We start from the raw sequence: 27169 nt of genomic DNA on the forward strand, positions 1-27169 counted from the left end.
CAAACAAACAAGTATTCCTAAGAGGTGCTGTTGCTGGCACATGTTGTTGAATACAATAAAATCTAAGAAATTGAGCTGGCTACAAAAAAAGCGAATATATTAACACTATTAGCAGATGAGATATCACTTTAAATCATTAATTATGTTTCACTTTAAATCATTAATTATGTTTGAGTGTTACAATACACATCCATACATTCTAATATGTAAGCTGAGTACTTTAGAGACTTCTTGTACGATAGGTGTTTTCTGTACTCAGACAACTTTTCATTATCTTTCAGCATGGGAATAAGAAATAGGGGACCACAACCTTGTTTTTTCTTGAGTATCACATGAGAGTGCACTATTGCTGCTTTCACATTTAGGCTTTTTAAACCTGGTCTGGTCTCTTTCATATATTGTTCATGTGTACATCTTTTTTCCCTCACCTTTCTTGAGACCTCCCTCCATTCCTCTAACTGCAGATTTGAGTTGTGCCTGTAGTGTGTTAGTTTTTCCTGATGACTTCTGGACTTTTATTCTGCATAAGAAATATGATCTCTTGGGATCACAGCTTGTCCAAGAGCTGGATTTTGCATCTGTTTCCTATGGGATGTGGGTGACACCATGTGTATGAATGCCTGTGATGTCTTAGTGGAGGGAAATAGACCTGAAGAGTACTTTTAAAAATATTTTCAATTTAAAGCCCATGTTCTAAACCTAAAGCTTGCTGCAATCACCAGTTCTACTCACCTCAACAACAGCATAGTTTCTGTGGTCTCCATTCCTACTAACCTGGGCTGGATGATCTCTTCTCTGGGGCAAAAAATGAAGGCTTTAGCTCTGAGGTCAGTCTTTAAGGACCCCTCCTGTCCTGAGGCATCTGAAAGGTCCTTATCTAAAAGGTTCTGCTCAGCCTGTTGTCAAGGACTCTAGAAGTCTAAGTCATTAGCCCTGGCTTGCCCACCTGGATTAATGCCTTGGGAATCACATCAGCCCCAGCAGCCCTCTTAGAAGTATACAACCCTTTGTCTGATTCTTAATACCCAGGCAAAAAGATATGCAGTCCTCTGATTCAGCCGCTTCGTACATAGTGTACTTTGCTCAGCTGAAGCACTGCTGGCACTGGAGCACATCTCTTTTTTATTTTATTTTTTTTCTTTCTCTCTCTGTGTTTTGAGGGGTTTTTTTTTGCTTGTTTAATGGTTGGGTTTGTTTGTTTTGCTTTGGCTTTTTGTTTGTTTGTTTGTTTGTTTTTAATAAACTGATGTCACTTAGCCTCGGAAACATAAGCTTAGATGGAGAACTTTCATACTCTGCTACGCTTTCCACAGTGGACTGTAACTCAACAGGCAAGTAAGAGATCACACTCAGCTTTCTAAGAACCTAGATTATGTAAAGGAAAAGTTCACATTTCTCCCTTAAGTGCTGAGATGCCTAGGATATTACTACTTACACAAGGGACTCCCTACTCTGCCTTTATGATCTTATGAGAGATTTGCCCTTTCAGACAAATTTGAGATGTTTATCTAGTGGAAAAGTACGTTAGCATTGAGATTCTCGTGATAGCAACTATTGAATGGTCCTGAAAGTATGTGGTAGGTTACTTTAAAGGATATCTATTTTGCTTTCAGGGAGTTTAATTTCCCATTTGGTGATGTCCCTTACATCTATTATGCACACATTAAGCTGAGACTTTTTATATGCCAATAGAAGAGTCTACCAGATTATTTCACTGTTTCTAATCACCTGACATTAGAATGAGTTTTCTTCAACTTTGTTGGTTTCTCTGGAAAGGTTTTCTTCCTCTGGTGTAACCCAGCATACAGAAGAGAGGTCATCTATACCTGATTTTTTTCTTCTGAATTCTGTCTTGTAGGTGTCTATGATAGTAAGGGAAAAGGCCGAGTGTCCTAGAAGTGCTTGATAAGGCAATGATCACTAATATTGGAATCTCTGTGGCAGTATGTCTCTTTCTCTCCTTTACTGCCATTCGAAGTGACAAGTTATCATATTGTATCGACCTAACAAATACTTTGATCTTGTGAATGATTTTGAAGAGTGAAAACTGTTTGGTTTGTTTCTTTTTTTTTAATGTTGAAATAGAATATCTTTGTTGTCACAGTAATAGTCCTCATATTCCAAGTCACTTTTAAAAGACTTTTTACTAAAAGCTTGTTTTCTGATGTTGTAAATTGTAACGTGCTACTTGTGTACTTGTTGTTAAAAATAAAAATTAAAAAAACATAAATACCCCCCCTCCCCAAAGTTACTTAATTTAAATTTGAAGAATTATCACTATAGTTTATTATGAGGATGCTTATTACCAGAAGCAATCTTCTGTGCTATTCCCACTTCCATTAATTGTTTTTCCACTCTCATTCAAAATCCAGTTTGCCGTCTGTGCCCTCTTTAACAATGTTTCTCGGTGCTGGCAACATGACATCAGTCCCTCCTTTTTTGTACCCCATCTTTTGACCTACCCTGTAAAAGGCTGTTACTGCCTTACTTGTCTGAGCGTTTTTAAAAATGACCAGAAGATAATGCTTTTTTTTTTACTCTTCCATGTTACATCTCTAAACACAGTTTCTTTGTGTATAGCTTTTAAAAAAACAGCTTCTGAAAGCAAATGCTAATTTTTTGATCAACAGTCATCTTAGGTTAAGTGTGTTTCAGAGATCTGCAGCACAACAGAGTTAATTTTGAGAAAGTGGTATTAAGGCAACTATGTGCTTGTTGTTTAACACTGTTACTTATTTAGTCCAGACATATACTTACATAATGTTAAGATACTGCTTAGCTTATGTATTAGAGACTTAATCATAAGACACAAAAGAATGCTTTGCTTATTTGTTGACATTTAGCTTGTATTTTAGATACTGATTTATACTTTAAAAAATAAGTATTTCATATTTCATGAATCATAGAATACTTTGGGTTGGAAGGAACCTTTAAAGGTGATCTAGTCCAACTCTCCTGCAATGAGCAGGGACATCTTCAACTACATCAGGTTGCTCAGAGCCCTGTCCAACCTGACCATGAATGTTTCCAAGGATGGAGCACCTGCCACCTCTGGGCAACCTGTTCCACTGTTTCACCACCATCATCATAAAAAATTTTCTTCCTTGTCTAGTCTGAATCTAACTTATTTTAGTTTAAAACCATTACCCCTTGTTGTATAACTACAGGGCCCTAATAAAAAGTCTGTCCCCATCTTTGTTGTAAGTCCCCTTTAAGTATTGCAAGGCTGCTATTAAGTCTTCCTGGAGCCTTCTCTTCTCCAGGCTGAACAACCCCAAGTCTGTCAGCCTGTCCTTATAGGAGAGGTGCTCCAGCCCTTTGATCATCTTTGTGGCCCTCCTCTGGACCCGCTCCAACAGGTCCATGTCTGTCTTGTACTGAGTTGAAGTGAAGTTGAAATGCTTTTGGAAGAGCTGTTCAGCTTGTCTGAAAAGTGTGCAGTGAAACTTTAAAGCTCTTTAGGATAAGATTTCTGCTACAGTTCTGCTGGAAGACTGGCATATTTCTGAAATGTATATGAAACCAAGCATATTCATTCTCTGCCTATGTCTAAATAAAGAAAACGCAACTATGTTATAGTAATTTTAATTTTCATTCAGGCCCAGTTTGGAACTTTATCAGATTACTTTGAAGCTCTGCGCAAAGAAAGCAATTTGGGAGAAAAAAGCAGCAATTCATTTTTCCCTGTTTTAAGTGGAGACTTCTTCACCTATGCAGACAGAGATCATCATTACTGGAGTGGATACTTTACATCACGACCCTTCTATAAACGACTGGATAGAGTCCTGGAATCCTACTTACGGTAAATACTGCCATCCAGTAAATTCATAAGATATGTCTTGGCACATGGAAGAGATGAATGTTTAAGTACTCAAAATCTGTTGAACAGGTGGAAGAGTGATTTTGAAATGCACGGTTTAAGTTTAGTTACAATAAGGATAGCCTAAATGGCCCCCAGATGTTATTCTTGTTACAAGTATTAGTTGGTGTATCTGTTTTTTAGTAAATTCAGAGACATATAACGATATTTTTCCCATCCAAACAAATTAAGGTCTTCTAACCTACTACTCAAGTGATCAGCAAGTCCTGCTTCTGTGAAAAATAGCAATAACTTTTTATTTCTGTAACAGGTTTGGGTAGCTGTCAGATCAATCTATCATTGTGGCTATACTGTGAACTCTTTTAGAGAGAAACACAAAGGTGTGAATTTTACAAGGGTTGTTAGAGGCAGTTGAGAGGTAGTCAGGGATATTGTGTGCCCAGTGATCTCAGATTGTAAGGTACTGCTCTGCTGAAAAGTGTTTGCATCTTTAAAGAAAAAATTATGGCTGAATTTTGGTAATGGAGTATGTAAGTGGTTCTCCCTTGTGTAGATAAGACACATTGTATTTTAAGGCTCCAGAAAGAAATCTGGGACAGATGGATATGATGCAAACCCTGGAGATTTCATCTATTGCCAAAACTTGGAGACTCTTTTTCCAAAAGATTGTTCTTCCTGGGATCCTTAAGTCAAAGGACACTATTTGTCTTCTGGAAGGGCACTTTAAAATACACGTCTGTTAGTGCTTCTATATGCTATTCTGACCTTTTTGTGCTAGAGAACAACTTCTCTAATTCTGAGAAGTCCTTCTTTAAGGATTTCTTACAATTTTTTTTTTTTTTTTTTTTGATGTGTTGTAATGGCTGGTGCAGTAGTGGAGAGAGCAAGAAAGATGTGGAAAGTGGTGTTTTGGGAGCATGGAAAGCAGTGTTTTGGAGGGAGATATAAGTACCTTTCAGAACAGAAACCTCCCTATCTAGCAGAATTTTTTTTCCTTCTGCCAAGGAACCAAGTCTTTACTCTGATAAAGTGGAGGCTTCGCAAACTTGGGACACAGGTACGCTCTGATCTGTACTACGTTTTTCTTGTAATAAAGTGGCTTTTTTAGCCTTCTCTCTGCACTCTTAAGAATACAGACTAAGAGGCCTGAGGAAATCAAGAAAATTAGTGAAGAAGAAATGAAAGCAATAGAGTAAGAAATCATAGAATCACAGAATCATAGAATCGCTAAGGTTGGAAGGGATGTTTAAGATCATCAAGTCCAACCATCACCTACCCTGACAAAACCACCTCCAAACGATGTCCCTAAGCACCATATCTACCCTTTTTTTAAACACCTCCAGGGATGGCGAATCCACCACCTCCCTGGGCAGCCTATTCATGTAAGAAGAATGAGGTCAGGGGCCTGAGAATAGAAAGGTTTCAGGGAAGAGGCAAGGTAACATAACTTTGAAGGCACTGTGTTAACCAGCAAGGAGAAAAGTTTCACAAATGGGAAAGCAGGGATGAAAGAAGCCAAAGACTGTCAGGAAGAAGAAGAAAAATAAGACAGCTGAGAGGAATGACAAAAAGCAAGGCTAGGATACCTTTGGCGGAAGAATATAAAAATAATACAGTAAGAAGCAGTTATCAGAGGAGTAACTTCAGTGTTTTAATCAGACTTTTGGAATGTTGAAAGTGTTGTGCTTAACTTATGTACAAAACCAAGAATGTTAGAAGATAACAAAGAGGGCATTTGCAAGGCTAACAGTCATTAGGAAGTTGACAACTGTTCAGAAATAGTTTACAAATAGAGTGTCAATCTTATCACTAAGAATATGATTTTCTTAGAAGCATTTTATTTTTTACTTACTGGATTGGCATTGTAAATACTAATTAGCTCTGTTCTCATTAGCTTGTTTATCATAAGAATCTTTGATTTGCAATGAAAACAGTGCTTTTTAATACTGCTGTTGGAAAAGACAATATATATATAAAGTTGGTGTCCTTATAAATTGAATTTCCCAATTATTTTTCATACTTATGCATAAATTCCTTTCTGAAAATGCACCAAAGATTTAGTTTTCTTTTAGCTTTATCATAGCCTATGGTCTCAAAGTTTTTAAATATGTTTACTTACTGTATTGTCATTTTTCTGTTTTTTATTACTTACATTGCAGAAAACTTAGTATTAATTGCTTTCAAGTTTATTTGTAGCATTTACAACTTTACACTGTTAGAAGATTCCTTCATATAAGAATTTCAATTACCTTTAACTTCTGAGAAAGGTGCCAGTCTTAGGGGTAAAGAATGTCTGGAAGCAAACCAAACCTTCAGTCTTATGAATTAAAACACAGCATGTTTCTAAAAATGTACCTGGGAAGTTTTTCGTCCTTCATTACACTCTGTGAATAACATTTAAGAACAAAATGTATAGATGTGTTCTTGTCTGTTTAATATCAGTTTTTTTGACAGTTTTGCTTTTGAAGACCTGGAGAATCTTCAGGGATGGCATATTAGCAGAATTAGGGGGTTTGTCTTTTATTTCTTTAATTTCTTTAAAGTCAGAGGAAATACATTATGATCATATTTAATTAATAACACCCTCACCCCACCCTTGTAAGTAAATTTTCCATGGTTCTTTTTGGACTAAATTATATATATCTACGTAGTGTGCATATATATGTCTATGTGTATATATGCGAGGGAATAAACCATGAACAGGAGATAAATATGTATGAGTGTGTATTCTTCACCAGGGATGAATGCTTTTAAGTTCCAGCAGTACCAGGATTGAGAACTGCTTCACTGCTACTTGATAGACAGGAAACTGTTCAAACTCGGGACATGTTATCATGGCTGGCCATATAAGCAAGAAAAAGAGTTGGTTGGTTGGGTTTTTCCTGTTTTTAAAAAAGTTTTGGGTTCGTGCATTAAAGAAAGTGATGAAAGTTTAAGGATTTTGTAATGGAGATTGACATCATTGCTGGTTTGAGACATAATTGATTTTTTAATCATAAGTGAGAGATGTATGGATTGATGTAGTTTGAAGGGTGATAAAATCAGTGACCAGAAGTTTGTTTAATGTAATAATGGGAAGATGTGAAGAACAATAGCATAGTTTGGGGCAAGTTAGGAACCCATTCTGTGATTTCATTCTTTACAGATATAAGCAGGGAAAAATCATGGTAAGTCTGCAAAAAAAAAAAATTGCAGTAATGCTGAAGCAGGACAAGAGCCTGTGATACTTCTAACTGTACAGATGGGTAGAAAAGACCATATCTTGAGAGTTCAGAAACTCTTGGAAAAAATATTTATTACTTATGTAGGTTACATATAAAGTGGACCTAAAGGTAACCCATTGTAGACTGAGCAATCAGTGAAGCAAATTTTGGTCTGTTTCTCATCAGGTGGAGATACAGTTGCAGATTACAACAAAGTGGGTAATCTGTGGCAACTACTTCAGGTAATCTGCAGTAGTTTGACATAGAAGTGAGAAAGCTAAGGCTTTATACAGCTTTTATGGAAAGGTATTAGAGAGAGGTAAATTCTTACTTATAAGCTGAAGTGTTCTCTAATATAATGTTTCTTGTGGTTTCACTTCTGAGTGCCTTTCATCTTTGACCATTGAACCATTCTAATGTTTAGAATAATATTGAGACTTGAAAGGAAAAGTCTGCATCTAAGAGACTGATGTACAGAATGGATCTGTAAAACAGAATCAGTTATTTTCCTGAAAGGCAAGGAGTTCCAAATGTTCCTTATAGGCAAAATGGGCTTAAAGTGAAGTTCTAGAAGCAGCATGAACTGAAAATGTATTTACTCTACATGTTCACTTCAATGCTATTTCTTTTGCTTTAAGTTTGTTACCTTGTTTATAAACAATGGAATTCCCTATTTAACAACAACAAAAAAAAATGGGGTGGATTGTGGGGAGGGAAATCTAATCTGTGTTTTGAGGATTAAATTTTTTTGTGTTCTCTACTTCATACCAACAGTTGAGTCAGTATTTAGTGGCTAAGTAAATTTTTTTAAAAAAGATAAAACACTTTCAGACAGGGTTTGTCCACTACATGAATGTGCATCTGATGCTATTTTAACTACAATATACTTCTTTTCATTTCAAGTTAAGCTGTAATAGAACAAAGTAGGAGGAATGCATGGATGTATGAATTTGCTCTAAGCAACATCAAAATCACAACCATTAAGCTTAAGTGCATTAGTAATAAAAAAAGGAATTACAACTTTTGACGCCTTGATTTTGTGTGTCGCTTCTGAGCAGTTATCTTACCTGTACAAGCAAATTCTATTTCTCAAATATTGACGATATGAAAATAAATTGAGCTGTTATATGTGCAATGTACCTTTCAATTTAGTTTGACACCTGCTACTTGCTGTTTTTACGTAATTGTCACCTATGTGATGCATAAAGACAAAGAGATCAAGCTGAATCCAAATGTATTTTTCATGTTAACAATTAATAACAATGCACAGTCTGAAAACCCAAGTTGAGAATGATTTTAAAATTTGTTGTTTTACCTAGATTAAATTGGAACACATTCACTCACTGACAGTTTGGGTAAATGTAAAAGTTAACGTATTTTCCCTTTTTTTAATTTTTTTTTCCTTTACATGCTTAGAAGTTAATTTTACGTTTGTTTCAAAAACATATTATTTTGCTTTTCTTTGCTTTTTATCATATTAACCTGTATCTTCATTTCTTCAAACACATGAGAAACCTTGATTAAGATCAAATAAAGTTTGAAAAGGAATCTGACACTTATCTTACAGACTTACAGAAATAGAACTATAACATTTTAAGATAAGGAGATAAGGAGATAGGAAAAAAACATGTTGTTTACCAGAATTTCTACAGGTGTCTTTGTTAGTCAAGTATTCATAATGACTGGCAATTATAGTTTGAGTTTTGGGGTTTTTGTGTAAAATAGATTTAGATTCTCATAAAACAAGTGAGAACATAATGGTAATATTTTAGTGCTAGGCTTTTGCATAAGAAGTAGGAGAGAAGGACTCTGCATCCTGTTCAGTCTAAGGGTTTTTGAATCTGCTGTTCTCACCATTCAGGTGAATGTATAGCGAGCAGGTGCATGAACTGCCTACGTCTTTAGGAGAATTTAGTTTGCTTAAAGTACCAATCGCAGAATAGATATTATATAGAGTGTACAGATTAACGTATTTCTTTAAGATAATTTTGTTTAATAAGTTGCTTTTTGAAATGGGAATTTTATGTCTTCTGTAAGGCAGGCTGTACCATAAAATGATACAGTTACCGTATCATTTTAAGATCAGATCTGTATACTTCACACATTTTTTAAAATGATATGTTACTTTGTACTGTCATATTTTTATTTTAAAGCTCTGTTTTCCATCACTAGAGCCTTGCAGGAAGCTTACAGCGTAAAACTAGTTGATGATGAAGTGCAGCAGTGATTTTTAACTCTTTGAAGCTAGAACCATTCAAAAAAATTCAAGATTAAGGTTTAAAGAACTCGTGGCACTAGGCATAAGGAAAGATGTGAAAACATCGGTTTATTCTTCAGGTTTTTTGTTTTTTAAACCTACATAAATATTTGATTCTTCTCTGCAATTTCAGGGCAGCTGAAATCCTCTACTCCTTGGCTTTGGTACAGTCCAGTAAATCTGAGAAGCTGAGTGTATTTCCTTCAGCGGATAACTATAAATTGCTGACAGAAGCTAGAAGGAACCTTGGACTCTTTCAGCATCATGATGCTATTACAGGAACATCTAAAGATTGGGTAGTTGTGGATTATGGCACTAGGTAATTTGTTATGAATATATAAACTTAAGTCTTAATTTGCCTTTACTTTTTTAAAATAGAAATATTTATTTCAGAGATAGAGATTGCTAGAGCTAGCAACATATTCAGTACTGAAAGTGTAATGGTGCTCTACAAGAGAAATGAATTTGATTACCTGTGCTCTTCATTTATGAAATATTATTTAATCCTCTGACGTAAGAATTTGATGTCCAAACAAAATTCCTGAAGTTTTAAAAGAAGCTAGGTAGACACAATACCGAGAGCTCTTTAATAACAGGGCTATTATTTTCTGCAGTAGCTATTGCATATAGGAGAACCTTTTATGTCTGCCTGTGCTAAGCAATGATCGAGAGACATGCTAATTTAGGCATACATTCCTTGGAAAATCCCACACACTGTGTAACCTACCTTTCTTCGATGTGGGAAATCTTCATGTTGCCAATCTTATACTTAATTTGTCTGTTGTTGTTTTTTGCTGTTTTTCATGGTTTAACCCCAGCCAGTCGCTAGGACCATGCAACCACTTGTGGAATTCTCCCGCTTCCTCTCTGAGAAGGGTAGGGAGAAAAGGAGGGGAAAGGAAAAGGAAAAAAAAGGTTGTGGGTTTAGATAAAGACAGTTAAATAGAACAATAACAGAATAAAGGAAAGTAACAATAATAATAATTATGGTAAAAGAATATACAAGATAAAGTAATACAACACAAGTCACTCTCACTACCTGGTGAATAGGTTGCCCAGATCATGCCGAGCAGTGATCGCAGATTCCTGCCCTCTGGCCAACCCTCATTTATATATCGAGTATGATGTCTATGGTATGGAATATTCCACTGGCCACTCCATTGTTCTGTCTATGCTGCTTCTCAGCTTCTCTAGGAAGCTGAAAAGTCCTTTAATAGTATAAACATCACCTAGCAACAACTAAAACAGTATGCATTATTGACATTCTTTATACCAAATCTGAAAACACAGCAACCACTGGCAAGAAAATTAGCACTATCCAAGCTGAAACCAGGACACTTATATCTGGTGGGTTGTGGCTTTCTCAGTATTGACAAATTATTCTGCTAGCTACTTTGTGGAATTTTATGTGTGTATGTCTGTGCATGCAGATATATGCTTTAATAATGCATATGTTCAGAAATTGTTACATGTTGCAATGTTAAGTACTAGTAAATTTGATTGAGGTAGATTATGGTAGGTGGTTTGTAGATTGTAGAGCATATCCACTAAATAAGTTATTTTAAATGCCTCTCAAATACTCTTTCTCGGTTTAAGCTACTGCATTCATGACAAGTATTTTTAAATTCCATAAATTTGTTAATTTTTTATCTATTAAAGCATAAGTATAATCAAGGTGTAAGCAATGTGCAATGCATTTGGTTTTGAGAGAGTAAAATAAAGGCTTTTTTCACTTTACAAATAAAATTACACAGCTCTGTATTTAAGAATTTCTAAACCTTGTGTCAGTTGAAGGAATGGAAATAATGGTAAAAATTTAAATTTTTGTGTTTCTGATTGTTTTTCTAATCTTGCTTAAAGGCAATCTTGACTTTGTTACCAGCATTTCAGGCTTGTCTCTGCTGTAGATATTGGAAATCAAACATACAAACCCCAAACTTTCCTAAGATTAGTATTTTTAAAAAATGCTTGGTATTTTGAGGGTATATATTTTGCAGCATAATAGTGAGTTCGAGATGTACCTCATTTTCAGTATGCAAGGTAGGAATATAAAGAAATTTAGAATATATCTGCATTTTGCAGTCTGATCGCCCTTTGTAACTAGCTGTTTTTAATTTCATGCTATGTTGATATTAAAAATTACATTTATTTTTCTGTAACTCATAGTTTGGAGTTCTTTAATATTTTTAAATTTTGATGTTACCAAATTGAGTTAAAACAACTGCAAACTAACTAAGACTTTAAAATTTTTAACAGGCTTTTCCATTCAATAATGAACTTAAAGAAAGTGCTAATTGACTCTGCTCATATTCTTATCCTGAAGGATAAAGGTGCTTATAATTATGACACATCAACTCCATTCCTGAAGATGGTGAGCTATCTTTCTTGATTTTCTCCAAAAATAAAATGTGTACTATATATTTTCAATACAGTTGAGTGGCCTTTGAAAAGTCAGAATGAAATTTGCTGCCAATACCTGCTCAAAATTTGCTACTTATCACTCTTCGTATTAATTGAAGATATTGGAAAGTAAAAAGCGAAAACTTCAGCTGTTAACGCTGAAAAGAACCCACAAATCTGAAGTAAAAGGGCTTATTTTGTTTCACTTCATGAATCACGTAGTAAAACCAGGTGTCCTAATTTTCTTGTGGCATAAATTTGTTTGTGACTTAAGTGATGTGCATATAAGTGAATATAGAACGGTATACAGTCCTGTAATTTGACTTTGCCTTATTACTTAACAAATACAGGAAGAGGAAATTTCCATCCTGAAATAAGCCTAAGCTGAATTTGCAAGACCAGGTGTAGACAAGACCTTGTGCTTTTTTTCCTTAGCTAAATTATTTGAAACAGGAATCTACTGATGATATAGTCAGCAACAAGTACCCAGATATCATTTTGAGAACCATTTTATAGTAAAGAGCACCTTGAAGAAATACATTCGCTAATATTGTTTGCTTTCAAAATTTTTAGTTTCTTCACTTTCTGAACAAAAGGTCTCTGCTGTCATAGCTAGGTAGTCTTAGGAAGTCCACCTGAGTCCATACACCTGGAATAGAGGGTAAATGAGATGCTTTGATTTCATTGTGCATAAACATAGCAGGATTAAGACAATCTTTATTATATGATTACCTTATACTTCTAACTAACATGACAGGTATCCTGCTGGCTTAGATATGCCACATGTGTCGTACTTTGAATTACTCTTCCAGTCACATATATTAAAAAAACAATAAAATTTAAAACAGTTCGTATACATTTTATGACTTTGAAACTAATATAGATGTGCATGCTGCATATATGTGCGTGTGGATGTGTGCTATGTGAGTGTGTGCCACAAATATGTCGTTTTTCTCCTACTTGGAAAGGCTAACAAAAAGAATGTGCATCTTCATAAAGTAAGACTCTTTTGAAGTTGTTCATGGAATTAAGTTTTCACTTCTGCTCTGAATTATATTGGAGGTTGTTATGATGTTAGATTTTGCTAAACTTGCATTGTTCCTGCTTTTTTATGGGTTTTTAATGTTGTTTTTTTAATTAATACTGCTGGATTGTAGAAGTACTAATTGCTGTTTAAATTGTATATTGCCTAGGAGCGTGCTAGGTCAAACCCACTATTATTACTACTGTTAAAGCAGAAATGAAAAAGAAAGTTCTTATTTCAATGCATTTATTATATTGATATAAAACAGAAAAAAAAGGTGATCGCGGAAGTAGATTATGATTTATCTGAATGTTATACAGTAACTGCAGCATATCATAAACCTAATATTCCCACAGTAATTTGGTTACCACAACAAAATGTTTTTAATGTGGGATTTGTAGAATGCTAATAGGAGAACTTCAGGCTATTTATAAAAACCTTTTGCAAACTTTGAGCAAGCAGAAAGTTCAGAGGCACTTGGTCTGAAATAGCTCAGAGATGGGCGTTCAGAATGAATGCTGAGAGAGTTGAGAAAGACAATAGCTGTTTTCGATCTTACAGTCTTCATTTGTCTTTGAGGGGTAAGAAGGAAAAAACCCACATGGTCAAAAGGACAGAGCAAGAGGCTGGAGCAGCATTCCAGTAGGTAGTAGGTACAACACGGGAAAATTGCCCTTGTTGAAGCCAGAAAACTGGAAATTGATAATAAGACAGGATGGAAGGATTCCAGAACGATACTGCTTGCACTGTGTTTCTGCTATTCTTAATTATTAGTTACACACAAAAGCATCGTGGTTTTCTCAGCTCATAACTGAATACTTTGTACATCATGTGTAAGTTTTCCAGACTCTACATTAGTAAACAAACAAAACCTAAATCGCTTGGAAGACAATACACTGAAAAACAGAAGAAACTTAGAGATCCCTGAATGTTCCAACCCATAGGATGAGATTCAACCTATAGAAGTAAAGCTATGCAACAATTGCACCATTCCTGTATATTAGTCTTACTCTTTGAGTGCAGAAAGAAAACTTTCATTTAAGTGGGAAAACATGATTTAGAGGATGTTTTGGAGTACTCTGAGGAACTGGGAGCTTTGCACTTGAGCCCTGGGACGTATTGTATTAAAGAAAAGAGAGAAACTATTGAAAAATAAGAATTCATCAATATTGTGAAACAATTCTTCAAGTAGTTTATATCACATAAAAATCATACACATACCCCAAATTATGTTTTTGAAAATATTCTTTATGTACAATATAAGGTAGCAACAAGATCTCTCAGAAGACTAAACTCTAAATCCTTGTGATAAATATACAGGAGTGTAGGGTTTCAGAGCGTAAATTTATAGCAGGACAAAGATAATAAAAATACATCACAAGTATATGCAAAACTTCAAAGAAGTTGGTGATTGTGATGTCTTGTATGCAAAAAATGAAAACTTGGGGTGACAATTTGGTAATAGTATCTAAAAGACATTTATTGAAAGGAAAGGTTTCTCAACGAATTGGTCAAAGTGAGCCTTTTTCTTTTGTCAGTCTGAAGTACTTAGTTTATAAACTTTTGTGATTCATTGTCCTGTGTAATGTGCTAAAACAGGCTTCTGTTTATGGTATGGCTAGTATGGTTTTGTATTTCATAAAGTTCATATAGTAGACAAAGCTCATATATTACCTATTTAAGTGTATTCAAAACAAATTCAAAGATGTTCTCTTGTAGGATGATGTTCAGTCTTCCCAAGATTCTTTGCCACGCAAGACGGTTATAAAGCTGACATCACAACCAAGGTAAATAATTTATGTATTACTTAGTGTCTGAGATTCTTATAGCAATGTGTGTGTTTTCACTACCTAGTAGGTTTTTATGCCATTTCATTTTTTTTAACTTTCACTCAAAATAAAGGTAAAATTTTCAAAAAAAAAAAAAAAAAAGGTAGTCTGGCGTATTATGCTAATACTATTATATTCAGTTGAAAGAGGACAAAGCACTTTAAAACTAAAAATGAAGTTTCTCACATATCACTAATTCAGCTGCAGCAAGTAAAGTAGTCTGTTTACTATATGCTTTTAGAGCATTATAATCCTTAGTAAATTATACTTGAAAGCAGCAATAGAAAATTCTGATTAAATGTAATTACAGCTGGCTCATTTAACACTGTGAGCAAAGCCTTAGGTTTTTATAAGGCCTAAAAATCACAATATATAAACATTCGATTGTCTTTATAATTCAAGTAGAAGATAAACTAGGCCTCTGTTTTGTTTTAACTCCAACTTTCGATTGTATTAAGAGGATTTACTTCTATATATGTAGTTACAGATTATTCAGTTGAAACTGTTATTCTGCTCTCCCCATGAACATTCTGTATCCAATATGAAATAACTTAAACATTCATTAAAAGTTGACTAATCCAAATGAAGTGAATAATACATTATGGATATAAGAACTGCTACATGTGTAAATGAAGTGATTCAAGGTTTTTGCTTATAGAAGAGAAGATTGAAGATTTATTTAAAAAGTAGTGGATGCTATTTTTGCTAATGTTAGTATTTAATTTCTCTAGTTCTAGTAAGTGGCAAACAAATAAAACTTACTCACCTAATTCATGAAGGTGTAAGACTATTCAGCAGACTAACTACTACTGTTCAAAAATTTAAATCAGATTCTTTGAAACAATGAGCGAAGTTTGGTCCTTATGAGCTTTTCAGGGAAGCTGTCTTCAGTCCTCTGAAGTTAAATGTATATAATGTGTGTGCATATGCAGTTTTAATATAAGCTTGTCTCTAGAGCAGTCATGTACACATACATACTATTTTTTCTAAGGTAGGGGTTTATTCTCTTATTGGTGTGCTAGGTAGGTGCTAGCAGATCATCATAGAATCATAGAATGGTTTAGGTTGGAAGGGACCTTAAAGATCATCAAGTTCCAACCCCCCTGCCATGGGCAGGGACACCTTCCACTAGACCGAGTTGTTCAAAGCCCCATCCGACCTAGACTGGAACACCTCCAGGGATGCTGCCTCCACAGCTTCCCTTGGCAACACGTTCCAGTGTCTTACCACCCTAATTGTGATTTTTTTTTTTCCTAATACCTATTTTAAATCTACCTTCTTCCAGTTTAAAGCCATTACCCCTTGTTTGATCACTATATGCCCTTGTAAAAAGTCCCTCTCCAGCCTTCTTGTAGGTGACCTTGAGATACTGGAAGGCTGCTATAAGGTCTCCCTGGAGTTGTCTCTTCTCCAGGCTGAACATCCCCAATTCTCTCAGCCTGTCTTCATAGGAGAGGTGCTCCAGCCCTCAGATCATCTTTGTGGTCCTCCTCTGGACGCTGTCCAACAGGTCCATGTCCTTCTTACGTTGGGGGCTCCAGAGCTGCACACAATATTCCAGGTGGGGTCTCATGAAAGTGGAGTGTCAGAATCACCTCAACTCAAACTGCTGGTCTTGCTTCTTTTCATGCAGCCCGGGATGTGGTTGGCCTTCTGGGCTGTGAGCACACATTGCTGGCTTATGTCCAGCTGTTCATCCACCAGTCCCCCCAAGTCCTTCCATTCAGGGCTGCTCTCCATCCATTCCCCACCCAGCCTGTATTTATATTTGGGATTGCCGCAACCCACATGCAGGACCTTGCACTTGGCCTTGTTGAACTTCATGAGGTTTGCATAGGTCCATCTCTCCAGCCTGTCCAGGTCCGCCTGGATGGCCTCCCTTCCCTCCAGCGCGTCGACCATTCCAGGCAGCTTGGTGTTGTCGGCAAACTTGCTCCATCCCGACATTCATGTCGCCAACAAAGATGTGAAACAGCACCGGTCCCAGTACCGACCCCTGAGGAACACCACTTGTCACTGCTTGCCGCTTGGACATGGAGCCGTTGACCGCAACTCTTTGAGTGTACCGTCCAGCCCGTTTCTTATCCACTGAGTGGTCCATTGGTCAAATCGATGTCTCTCCAATTTAGAGACCAGGATGTCATGTGGAATGGTGTCAAATGCTTTGCACCAGTCCAGGTAGATGACATCTCTTTATCTCCCCTTATCCATTAATGGTGTAATGCCGTCATAGGCGGTCACCAAATTTGTCAGGCATGATTTGCCCTTGATGAAGCCATGTGGGCTGTCACCAATCAACTCCTTATTTTCCATGTGCTTAGCAGAGCTTCCAGGAGGATCTGCTCCATGATCTTGCTGGGCACAGAGGTGAGACTGACTGGCCTGTAGTTCCCCAGGTATTCTTTTTTCCCCTTTTTAAAAATGGGGTTTATGTTTCCCCTTTTCCAGTCAGTTATCTTAAGCTTGTCCATAATAGTCAAAAACTCAGGTGCCTAGCTATTTATTTAACTAAAATCTTTCAACTTTTTCAAAATACTCCCTCAGATATCCTCAGTGGGGGAGGATTTTATATATTGTACATAAACACTTGGCTGGAGGCAAGTTATAATGTAGACTTTCTTTTCCATTTGAGGATAGCTTTAATATTTTTGCTTTCCTTGCCTACGTTAGCTGTTGAAATTTCCCCCATGCCCCTTCCATCCCCTGATATGCCTTTAGTTTGCGTATGCTGTTCTACTTATCTGTCTGCATATTATGCTATGTAAGTTTTTCCCTTTTTGGTGTTTATGCATTTCAGGCGTTTACAGGTGGGTTGGTTTTTCCCTCTTAGTTGTTGTGCATTAAGTAGATACACATGTCACGATTTTTTTATTTTAAAACTAATACTATCCTAGCAGCCTTTTGCTGCTGTTCTCTAAACTTGCCTTAACTTACTAAGAAGATAACATTGGTAGATAATTGATAATTTTAACTTATCTGATATTGTGAAGATACCATACAGTCATATAAGATGCAGTTCATGTTCTAAAGACTGTGTAATCAGAATTATGGGAGATAGACTAAAGAGGAAAAAATGTCAGGGAGAAGTGGAAGAGAAAGATTACAAGGGACTATTGATACTGCTTCCTGAAAACTTGGGGTTTTTTTGTAATGACTTCCGGTTTGGAAACACTTTCAAAGCAATGCTTAAGTGAACACTACTTCATGTTTCCTTCCGTGTTCAAATTTTCATAAGTATCTGTATGTTCAATTATTTTCTCTTATAAGAATGAGCTTAGTATTTCTAGGCTTTTAATTTCATCTCCGGTTGTAGTTTAAACTCCAGTAACACTATTATCACTGTGAAAAGTGGTATGGAAACTGAGACAGTAATTTTTGCTTAAATCTGGTATGTGAATATTATGACTGTGCATCTGAGTTTTCTAGGTAACCAGTAAATATGCAAAATGTTAATTTCAGTAGAATCTTAAACTCAACTTGATAGATTTATCATTAAGGATTACGGTGCTTAAACTCCAGAGTTTGAAGCTTCTAAGACAGAAATTATTTTTTATTTAAAATTTTGAGGCATCAGCAGATTGAAAATACTGATTAACTTCAAAACTTTATTACCTGGTTATTCTCTATTCATAATAGTCTTTATTATTCATGTCTAGAGCATGAAATTTCTAGATTTCTTTCTGTTAATGTGTTCTAATATACCATTACATAGGATAAAAGTTAAGTCAATGTAACTGGCAAGGTGTTACTTTTCTAAAGAAAATGGCTGAATGTTTAGCTTTTTGTAGTTTTGCATTTCCATGTCAAGATTTTTAAAAATAGCTATGTTGTAAATTGATTATCCTTATAAAAGTTTGGTTCACACCACCTATAGATTTAGAGGAACACTACTGATGGGAAGGTTATAAGATAATGTGTTTGGTTTCTTTTCATCTGATTACTTACACAAACATTTTCCTATTTGTCACTTATTTTACTGAGTTGATCCTGAATCTGGTATGCTTTTTCTTCTCATCCAGCCTTCCTTTTTGATGTTTTTCAGTTGTTCTCTTCACTGCTCGTGAAAGTTGTAGTCAGTTGGTATTGTTCCTCCTCTCCCACGCATCTCTTCTCTGTAGTGCTCTGTTGCCATCTTGTTATGAATCCGTAGCTTTGTAAAAAAAATTAATGTGCTAATTTCAATGAAATGGGTATGTAGAGCATTTTAAATCTCACTGTGACTCTGCCACCTTAGAACAACTAAGTGGTCTTATGATTAGGCTTTTGAGTACTGAAGTTATGGCGTATTTAATTACACTAAACCCTTTTTAACTGATAAATGGAGTTGCATGCTTTTTAAAAAAATGTTACTTCCAGCTGAAAAACAAAGCTTTCACAAGGTAATATCCAACTAGTTTTGTTGTCTTCTGAAATTAACAATTATTACAGCATGTCTTGGAGACAAAGCCCATGATTGTGCTGATAAATTGGATGCTGCATCATGCTTCTGTGAGAGCTCTGTCCTTTGATACAATCATTGTTTCTTGGGAATAGCCTGGCAGAGGTCATAATTCCCAAATGGCAAAAGACTTGCACTCTCTGGACTTGGAGGGGGGTGTGGGTTTGAACTTCGTGCCATCAGTTTAAGCTGTCAGTTGTTGATGAAGGGTATGTCGACAATGTGAGTGGCAAGATTTCCTAGCTATTTCTATCTACAGTGTTTCCTGAAGACAGCATTGCAGGGGAATGTGATACATGATGAAATAACTGAATTGGCTATACCAACTTGGATTTTGTAGTAGTGTTGTTTGGCACAATGTGATGAACCTAGGGGTGAATGAGACACACAACCTTCCCCCCTTTTTTCTTTTTCCACTTCTGAACCTTCATATACCTGGCTGGGGAGTTTCAGTACTGAACTGTATTGCATTCTACAAGCGTTGTGTAAGGCATCCCATCTGAACTGAAGATACTATGATACTGAAAGATTTTTAAAAATCATTGATTTAGGATTATTTTTAGTGCAATCCATCAATATTTATAATTTGCCCACAAATTACTTTTGTCAGCTAATCATAGAGGAATGGTATTATATCCTTCTTATCAGGCTAGTTTAATAGCTTAACAGACACATTTTCCATTGGTTGAAATATTAAGATTGCCTAGGGGATTAAGTCTGAGTAGGATACACTGTAATCAATGATTTCTTCAAAGATCTGCCAAAGCACCAAGCAGTTTAGTGACATCCACCTTATAAAAGAAAGTTCCATTTTTCCAAATAGATGGTACAAAATAATCTGGGCTATTATCCTTTCTTCAATATCTATGAGCAGGTTTTGGCATAAGGTTGTAATTAGCAACAAAGTGTTGGCATAAGTTGTGTTCATTCTGTTAGGTCCAAAATTTGTGATATTTTTGAGAAAGAAAATGCTGATTTACCTTCAACATTTTGCAAGTTGGTTACCTTTTCAAAAATTCACTTGGCAGCTGTACCCACTGCTTTCTCAACACAGCACTGTAGTGTAGAAATTAAAGCTATGTTATTAAGTTTAATCCGTAGTAAAGAATAAGGTACAAAGGTCAAAAATATTTGGCAGAGCAGTGTGTATGTTACTGTATTTGGTTGGAAGATGACAGCAAGGATTACTTGCCTGAGAAGGAAAATTTCTTGGTGTGATACGCCAAAAGGGAAAGCTGTGCTGATGATGTGAAGCAATTGATTAAAGCTTCACACCAAAGGAACTGTATCTTTTTGAGTTTAGAAGGTGACTGAATTGGGCTAATGTTTCAATATTCTCATTTCCCAACTTTAACTTTGGTGGTAGGTTTTTTGTTGTTTTTTTTTCAACTCTTGCCCATGTTGGATCAATCAATCTATACAGGTGTCCAGTGTAGTTACAAAGAGAGGATGCTCTGACAGCATTTGACATTTTAATAATATACATTTTTATTACCTTTTATGCTTGCGTGAGTTCTGAGGAATATTTATGTCTAGTTATATACTGAAACAGTTTAAAAAAAAACAGTTGAAACAAGGGTGTTTTCAATTGTCAATGAGGAGAAAAATGTTTAAAGAAAACAAGAATACAGTAACATTTAAAATAAGGCCAAAAATATTTGTGGCAGTTCATACATTGTTAATAAGCACACTTGTTTCCTGGGGCGGGAACAGACCAAAACCAAATCAACAGTTTTAGTTTTTTATTGGATAAAATAGTGATAGCAATATGCACAACCTTGTTATGTTTTTGTTGAAGTGAAACCTCTGTATCAGTAACTTTGAGGGAGGTGGACAGGTTGAATAGTCATTCATTCAGTCAAGCCTTAAGGCTCTTCTTCTGTTATGAAATAACACTTAAATAAGCACTTGTATTCTCAACACAGTAGTGCAAGTAGTTAAAAAATGAGAAAACCCTTTGAAATTATATGTGAAGAGCTGCACTTTTAGTTTCCAATACCCTGTCTGCTTAGGCTGAATACAGCCTAATGATTTTTCAAAAATTACTTTAAAGCGTTAATGTCAGTGTTCAGCTGCTTGATCAATTTGCTAGATTTCAGGTGACCTGTACCTGCCGTGAACATGTTCTGTAACCTCAAGGTCATTTTGACTAAATTGAAGGGGTATTTAGAAAGCACTCTCTGTCTTGATTTTCATCATGGAGGAGCTGTTGCAAAGGCAATGAAATACTTGGCTGACACAGAGTAACTCAGGCATTTGAATCCTGAAACATCAGTTAACGTGAACCTGAAATAAATATTTCTGTAAAAATCATTCTTGCAAAAGTGGTGACTTCAAAATGAACAAAATCAAAAGCAGGATATATTCATTGTGGTTTACAGGTGAAAGTTAGCTGTGTGAATATCTTTCTGACCAAAACCGGCAAATTTGGCAGTGACAATGTCTAATGGGAGAGGAAGTGAGGGACATGGAAGAGTTCACAGCGCCTTGATCTTGTAATTCCCACTCTTTTCTGTAAGGTCACAGTAATTTTTCAGAAATTTCAATTTTTCTATGCAAGTTTTCTACTTCTGGTGTTAATTACACTACATGCAGGCTTATCTCAGAACTAACTCCCTGCACTGGCAGTTGACATTTCACTGAAAGTTTATCTGGGAACTCTGAAAACAAAACAACAAATAAGCTAAGGGATGATTGTCTGTTTTGATGTAAGGGATAGCTCTTTAAAACTGAACTGTGGTTCATTTATTTAGTTATTATAAGTTTTCATTATTAAGAAGACAAAAGCAGCTTTGATTCGCAGTTAATTACACTCCAAAGCTTTCTGTGGAATTAATTTTTATTTTTCAAAACTCAGTTTTGACTGTCATGCTTATGAATTCAAGGTGTTCTAAAAGTTCTTAAATTTCAAACTTATAATAATTAATTTTCCAGTGCATAAAAATTCTTCTAAATCAAACTTTTTTCAGTTTTTATCTGTCTTATTGTTGATAAACAAATGATGGTCAGTTCTAAATATTTTTGTCTTTGCAAAATTAGATGAGTAAATAAGTTGATACAGTTTGTAGCATTTGTAGAATATTTGCAGTTTCTCAAAACTGCACAAATTTAGGATTTTCGGTTCAATGCACAGTTTTTGTTGGTGTTTGCAGTACCAGTGCAATCCAATTGTGAAAGTGTTTGATGCTCAGTTGCTATAAAAAATTAAAACATTAAAATGAAATATCCCACATTTAGGTGTTACAAGAAGTCTCTGGGTTCCTCTGAAAACACTGTTTGTAATGGAAGTGTCATATGAAATGCAGAAAGAATAGATTAACTAAACATACTTTGGGGGGAGGAAAAAAAACAGTTTGTTTTTCAAAAAACAAAAAGTGATCATTATGAAGGAATATGTTAGTAAAGAACTGAATATAACTCAAAGATCTGCATTGTATGCATGTACTTGTTGAAGCAGTTTTGGAAGTAGAAGATACACATTTTCAGTATGTTAGTATATTTGTGCATTATTTCTTTTTTTTTTTCCAGGCACTGGCCCCTTCAGCCTTTTTAATGGAGTTGCTTTGAGGCAATACTGTAGTTAGTCCAAGGCTCTCAAGGCACAGACTGAAGTGATATGGCATACTTAAAGTCTTTCTGCTCTTCTGAACCAGATTTTTTTTCCCTTCTAAATGCAGATTTATAAAGCCTGCACTACAAGAGGAACAAGGAAAGGATTTTAGTGAAGGTACTTCCTGATCCTGAAAAAGTCAGGGGGCTTCAAGCCCATCTTGGACTTCAGAACACCTCACAACTTTGTGGTAAAAGAAAAATTTAAAATAGTGCCTTTGGACTTAATCCTTTTATCCTTAATTGGAGAGTAGTTACGTGCTCCAAATTAGGATATGTGTGCCACTACAATCCATCCAAATCACAGGAAGTATGTGTATCTGGCATATGTAGTAGGTACCTAACATTTTGAAAGTCTTGTCTTAGGTTGATGTTGGTTTTTTGTGTTCTCAGAATTATAGTTCTTGCTGTGCTGTTGTCTGTGTTTATCGTGAATGATGTTTTCTTGAGGGTGTTCCATGGTTTGTTCTTGAGAAAGCCACGCAAGGGTCCTGTTTCCTGTGAGAGCAGAGGGATTGAATATGTGCCTATTGTCTGCCTAATTCTCTGCCTTTTGCATGAGTAATGGCTATTATAAAGATATATCTATAGAGCTATAAAAAGTGAATTGATAGGAATGTGTGTGTGTGAGTTCTCTCATTTTTTTTAATGAATCTAAAGGTTGGTTTTGGATTTGTCATTAGGAAGGGCATTCCTTGAGTGACTCAGAATTCTGAAATGTCAAGCTAAGATAATGGAATTTTTTTTTTTTAAGGACACTATTATTGTTTTTAATTATTTTTATGTTAATCAGAACTGTCAGACATTACTGCTTTTAGAAAGAACATGTAATTTTAACATTATAGCTCTGTTTCTAAACTATACATTTAACTTCCTCTTCAAATGCTGTTATAATCATAGCATAATTCTATTTTGTGTTAGTTGAAATGCTGTTGAATTCTTGTGAATTTACTGATTTATTGATACTATGTGTTTTTTTATTGCTTGATGTCACCAGTTTGATTTTATAATGAAAAGCTGATCTGTGGATAATAGATTCTGTTTCCACCTTGGTTTTTATACCTTATGAGAGCAACACAAATTTATATTGTGTGCTTGTAGTTTCAAGTTGAGATTTGATTCCTACTAATTCTTCTGCAGGACTTTTTTAGTAAACTGGAAAAGATGTCTTATATAAGAAGGGGCAAAAATATTAATATTTGTTCATATATTATAATATTTGATTATATATATTAAAGATTAATATTCTACTCTATAATAAACAGTTTAATTTGATTATAAGAATTGCTGCTTAGATGTGAATTGCACTTTTTTTTTGTTACATCTGTGACAGTATTGATAGTCCCAAATTTGGATTCTTAAATTTACAAGAAGCTTAGCTAGATGTAATGCAGAGGACCATATTAGTGTTATTTACCTTACCCAGTTAAGTAAGCTGGAAAATCTCCTTACACTTTATCCAGTCAATGAAAAGCCCCTTGTGAAGGTATCAGAATCTCCTTTTGGGGAGAACTTGCTTCTCTGTGACTACATAGAGAACTGTTTGCTTAACTTGAGTTTTTATTAAACCACCCATTTCCCACTGCCCCAAATTTCATGTTTACATCTGATGGTATATCTGAGACAGCAGCTCTGTAAGCATAAGGTTTTCCTCACAAAGGATTTTTCAATTTAATTAAATTTTTAGGATTGTATAGTTATGAATGCTAACAGTTTCAGCACCTATTGTATCTCAGAAGAGGTGTACATTAAAGGTGTAGCAATTGTTGAAACTAAGTGTTGTAATATAATTAGGTGTATTCATGCAGTTTAAAGCACACTCTTGCTGTAGTTTTGTATGGTGCTCTGAGCTTAACTTGTTAATAGCTTTTTCTGACAGTTTATTCTCTTAATGTGCAGATTAAATTTTAAAAAAAGCCACTAACCCAAACGGGAATATTGAAGTAGATCTGATCCACTTTGTTTAAAACTAGAAAGCAAAAAAGTAGACTTGGCATCATGTTTTAATTGCACACTTTTGTTAAATTTCTAGTCAGTTTATTGTAAATGCATTTTTGCAAGTGCTACCTTCACTCTGTTAATAGACAGACTTGGTGGTTGCCTAGCTATTACTTAAATGTCCATTGCTAAATGTTGGATATCACATACTATTCAACTTATATCCTTGGGTAGCCATCTGAGAAGGGTGGGGGTTTTTGTGCAAAGTGAGGCCAAAAGCAATCAAGAAAGTCTTTAGTTCAGATCATAAAATCACAAATTGTTTTCTATTTGTATCAGTTGTGCTGATAGAATAGAATGTAAATGGATTATAAAATTTGAAGTCATATTGGGAACACACTATATAGGATTAGAATTTAAAACTATCCTAGTAAACTGGAGCCAATGTTTAATCGTCAAAGGCTGAAATGAAGCAGGCAATTGAAAGTATTACATACCACATGGAAAAATAATGTGTGGACTAAGCAAATAGACATTAGTGAAGCAGAAAAAGACTGGGCATTATGGAAGATCAGGTTGAGAGAGTTACTTGTATGGTGTCAGAGGCTATTTTCCTTTTGGATTATTTAAATGAAAGTATATACTTTCTATACTCAGAGCGATGAAGGCTTCATCAAAAATATGGTATATGGTTTTAGAAAACATACTTTGAGGGATGAGACTTTGGGAAAGCTTAACAGGAAAACAAGAGTACAAAGTTGAAGGAAGCAATCAAAGAGATGTTGAAAGAGTATCATCTGTTTAGTTTGAAAAGGCTGATAATGAGGAACATTAAATACATACAGGTTTGGTACAAAGAGAATCAGTTGTATTATACTTGCAGTGGAAAAAAGGAAGACATAATTGGAAGATGGTGTTTCATGTAAAATAAAAATTTAATTTTATTTTAGTAAAATGGGTGCTTGAGCTGCAGAACAGTATAAACGATTTTGGACGTTTTCAAGAATAGTGGTTGGAGCATTTGTCAAAGCTTATGCTACTGAATTATCCTTCTGAATGAGAGGTCGAACTACAGCAAACTTCTAGTCCACTGGATTTTTCATTAATATATAGATTTGCCTTTTGTCTCTTGAATTTAGTCTTGAGAGTCATAGCAAACCAGCATATTTTGCAGTACCAAGCATGGCCTAAGGCTATAGGCTAGTCTGTTTAGTCTGTACTGTCTTTTATTTGACCAACTGGAATAAATGAGAAAAGTGGACTGGTTTAAGGCACACAAGACCTTCCATGTTACCTGCAGTTTGTATGAGAACTAGTTGCTCTAATGAGAGAACAGCTTTGCCAACAACTGCTGTCCCTCATGCACAAGCACAGCAATTTATACTCAGTTTGTCATACAGGCGAAAAGAAGTTCCTGTTTAGGATAAAAAGGGTTTTTTTCTCTGGCAAGCATTATTTTGGCACTTGGCAGATCTGCTACAAAAGAAGTGTTTCTGTATTGCTTCTGATGAAAGAGCTGTATGAGTCCTGGGTATTTGAACTGTTTTACACATTAAAAGTTTGCAGAGTAATAAATTTATTTTTTTTTTTTTTTTTTTTTTACTGTGCGTAGGTAGCTTTCTGATGAGGAGAGAATTGCTGAGTAGAGTAATAGTTGGGCCAAAGCCCAACTAGAACTTAATCTGGCTTCTGCTGTTAAGGACAATAAAAAATGTTTCCATAAATACATTAGCAATAAAAGGAGGACTAAGGATAATCTCCATCCTTTATTAGACAGGTGCAGAAACATAGTGACAAAGGATGAGGAAAAGGCTGAGGTACTTAATGCCTTCTTTGCCTCAGTCTTTAGTAGTAGGACCAGTTGTTCTTGGGGCACCCAGCCCCCTGAGCTGGAAGACAGAGATGGGCAGCAGAATGAAGTCCGCTTAGTCCAAGGGGAAATGGTGAGTGACCTGCTACACCACTTAAACACATGCAAGTCTATGGGGACAGATGGGATCTACCCAGGGGTACTGAGGGAGCTGGTAGAAATGCTCACCAAGCCACTTTCCATCATTTATTGGCAGTCCTGGCGAACTGGAGGGGGAGGTCCCAATTGATTGGAGGTTAGCAAATATGATGCCCATCTACAGAAGGGCTGGAAGGAAGCTCTGGGGAACTACAGGCCTGTCAGTCTGACTTTGGTGCCAGGGAAGGTTATGGAACAGATCAGCTTGAGTGCCATTACATGGCACATGCAAGACAACCAGCTGATCAGGCTCAGGTCAGCCTGGACTTATCAAAGGCAGGTCCTGCTTGATTAACTTGATCTCACTCTACGACAAGGTGACCTGCTTAATGGATGAAGGAAAGGCTGTGGACGTTGTTTATGTGGACTTTAGTAAAGCCTCTGATACCATTTCCCACAGCATTCTCCTGGAGAAACTGGCTGATCATGGCTTTGACAGACGTACTCTTTGCTGGGTAAAAATCTGGCTGGATGGCCAGGTCCAAAGGGTTGTGGTGAATGAAGTTAAATCCAATTGGTGCCTGATCACAAGTGGTGTTCCCCAGAGCTCAGTACTGGGACCAGTTCTGTTTAATATCTTTATGAACAACCTGGATGAGGAGATCAAGTGCACCCTCAGTAAATTTGCAGCCAACACCAATTT

The 27169-nt window shown here is 35.7% G+C and overlaps 1 protein-coding gene across 1 annotated transcript in view; it reads left to right on the forward strand.

Annotated features, from left to right (window-relative positions):
• MAN2A1 (mannosidase, alpha, class 2A, member 1) overlaps window positions 1-27169 on the forward strand; it is a 219436-nt gene that overhangs the window by 142206 nt on the left and 50061 nt on the right. Inside the window, exons 9-12 of the mRNA XM_009880484.1 lie at window positions 3600-3802; window positions 9414-9599; window positions 11537-11651; window positions 14424-14491. Coding sequence (XP_009878786.1) covers window positions 3600-3802; window positions 9414-9599; window positions 11537-11651; window positions 14424-14491 — 572 coding nt within the window. The remainder of the gene's footprint in view (window positions 1-3599; window positions 3803-9413; window positions 9600-11536; window positions 11652-14423; window positions 14492-27169) is intronic.

This window comes from Charadrius vociferus, unplaced genomic scaffold, assembly GCF_000708025.1.
Source record: "Charadrius vociferus isolate BGI_N301 unplaced genomic scaffold, ASM70802v2 scaffold272, whole genome shotgun sequence".
In the NCBI taxonomy this organism is placed as follows: Eukaryota; Metazoa; Chordata; class Aves; order Charadriiformes; family Charadriidae; genus Charadrius; species Charadrius vociferus.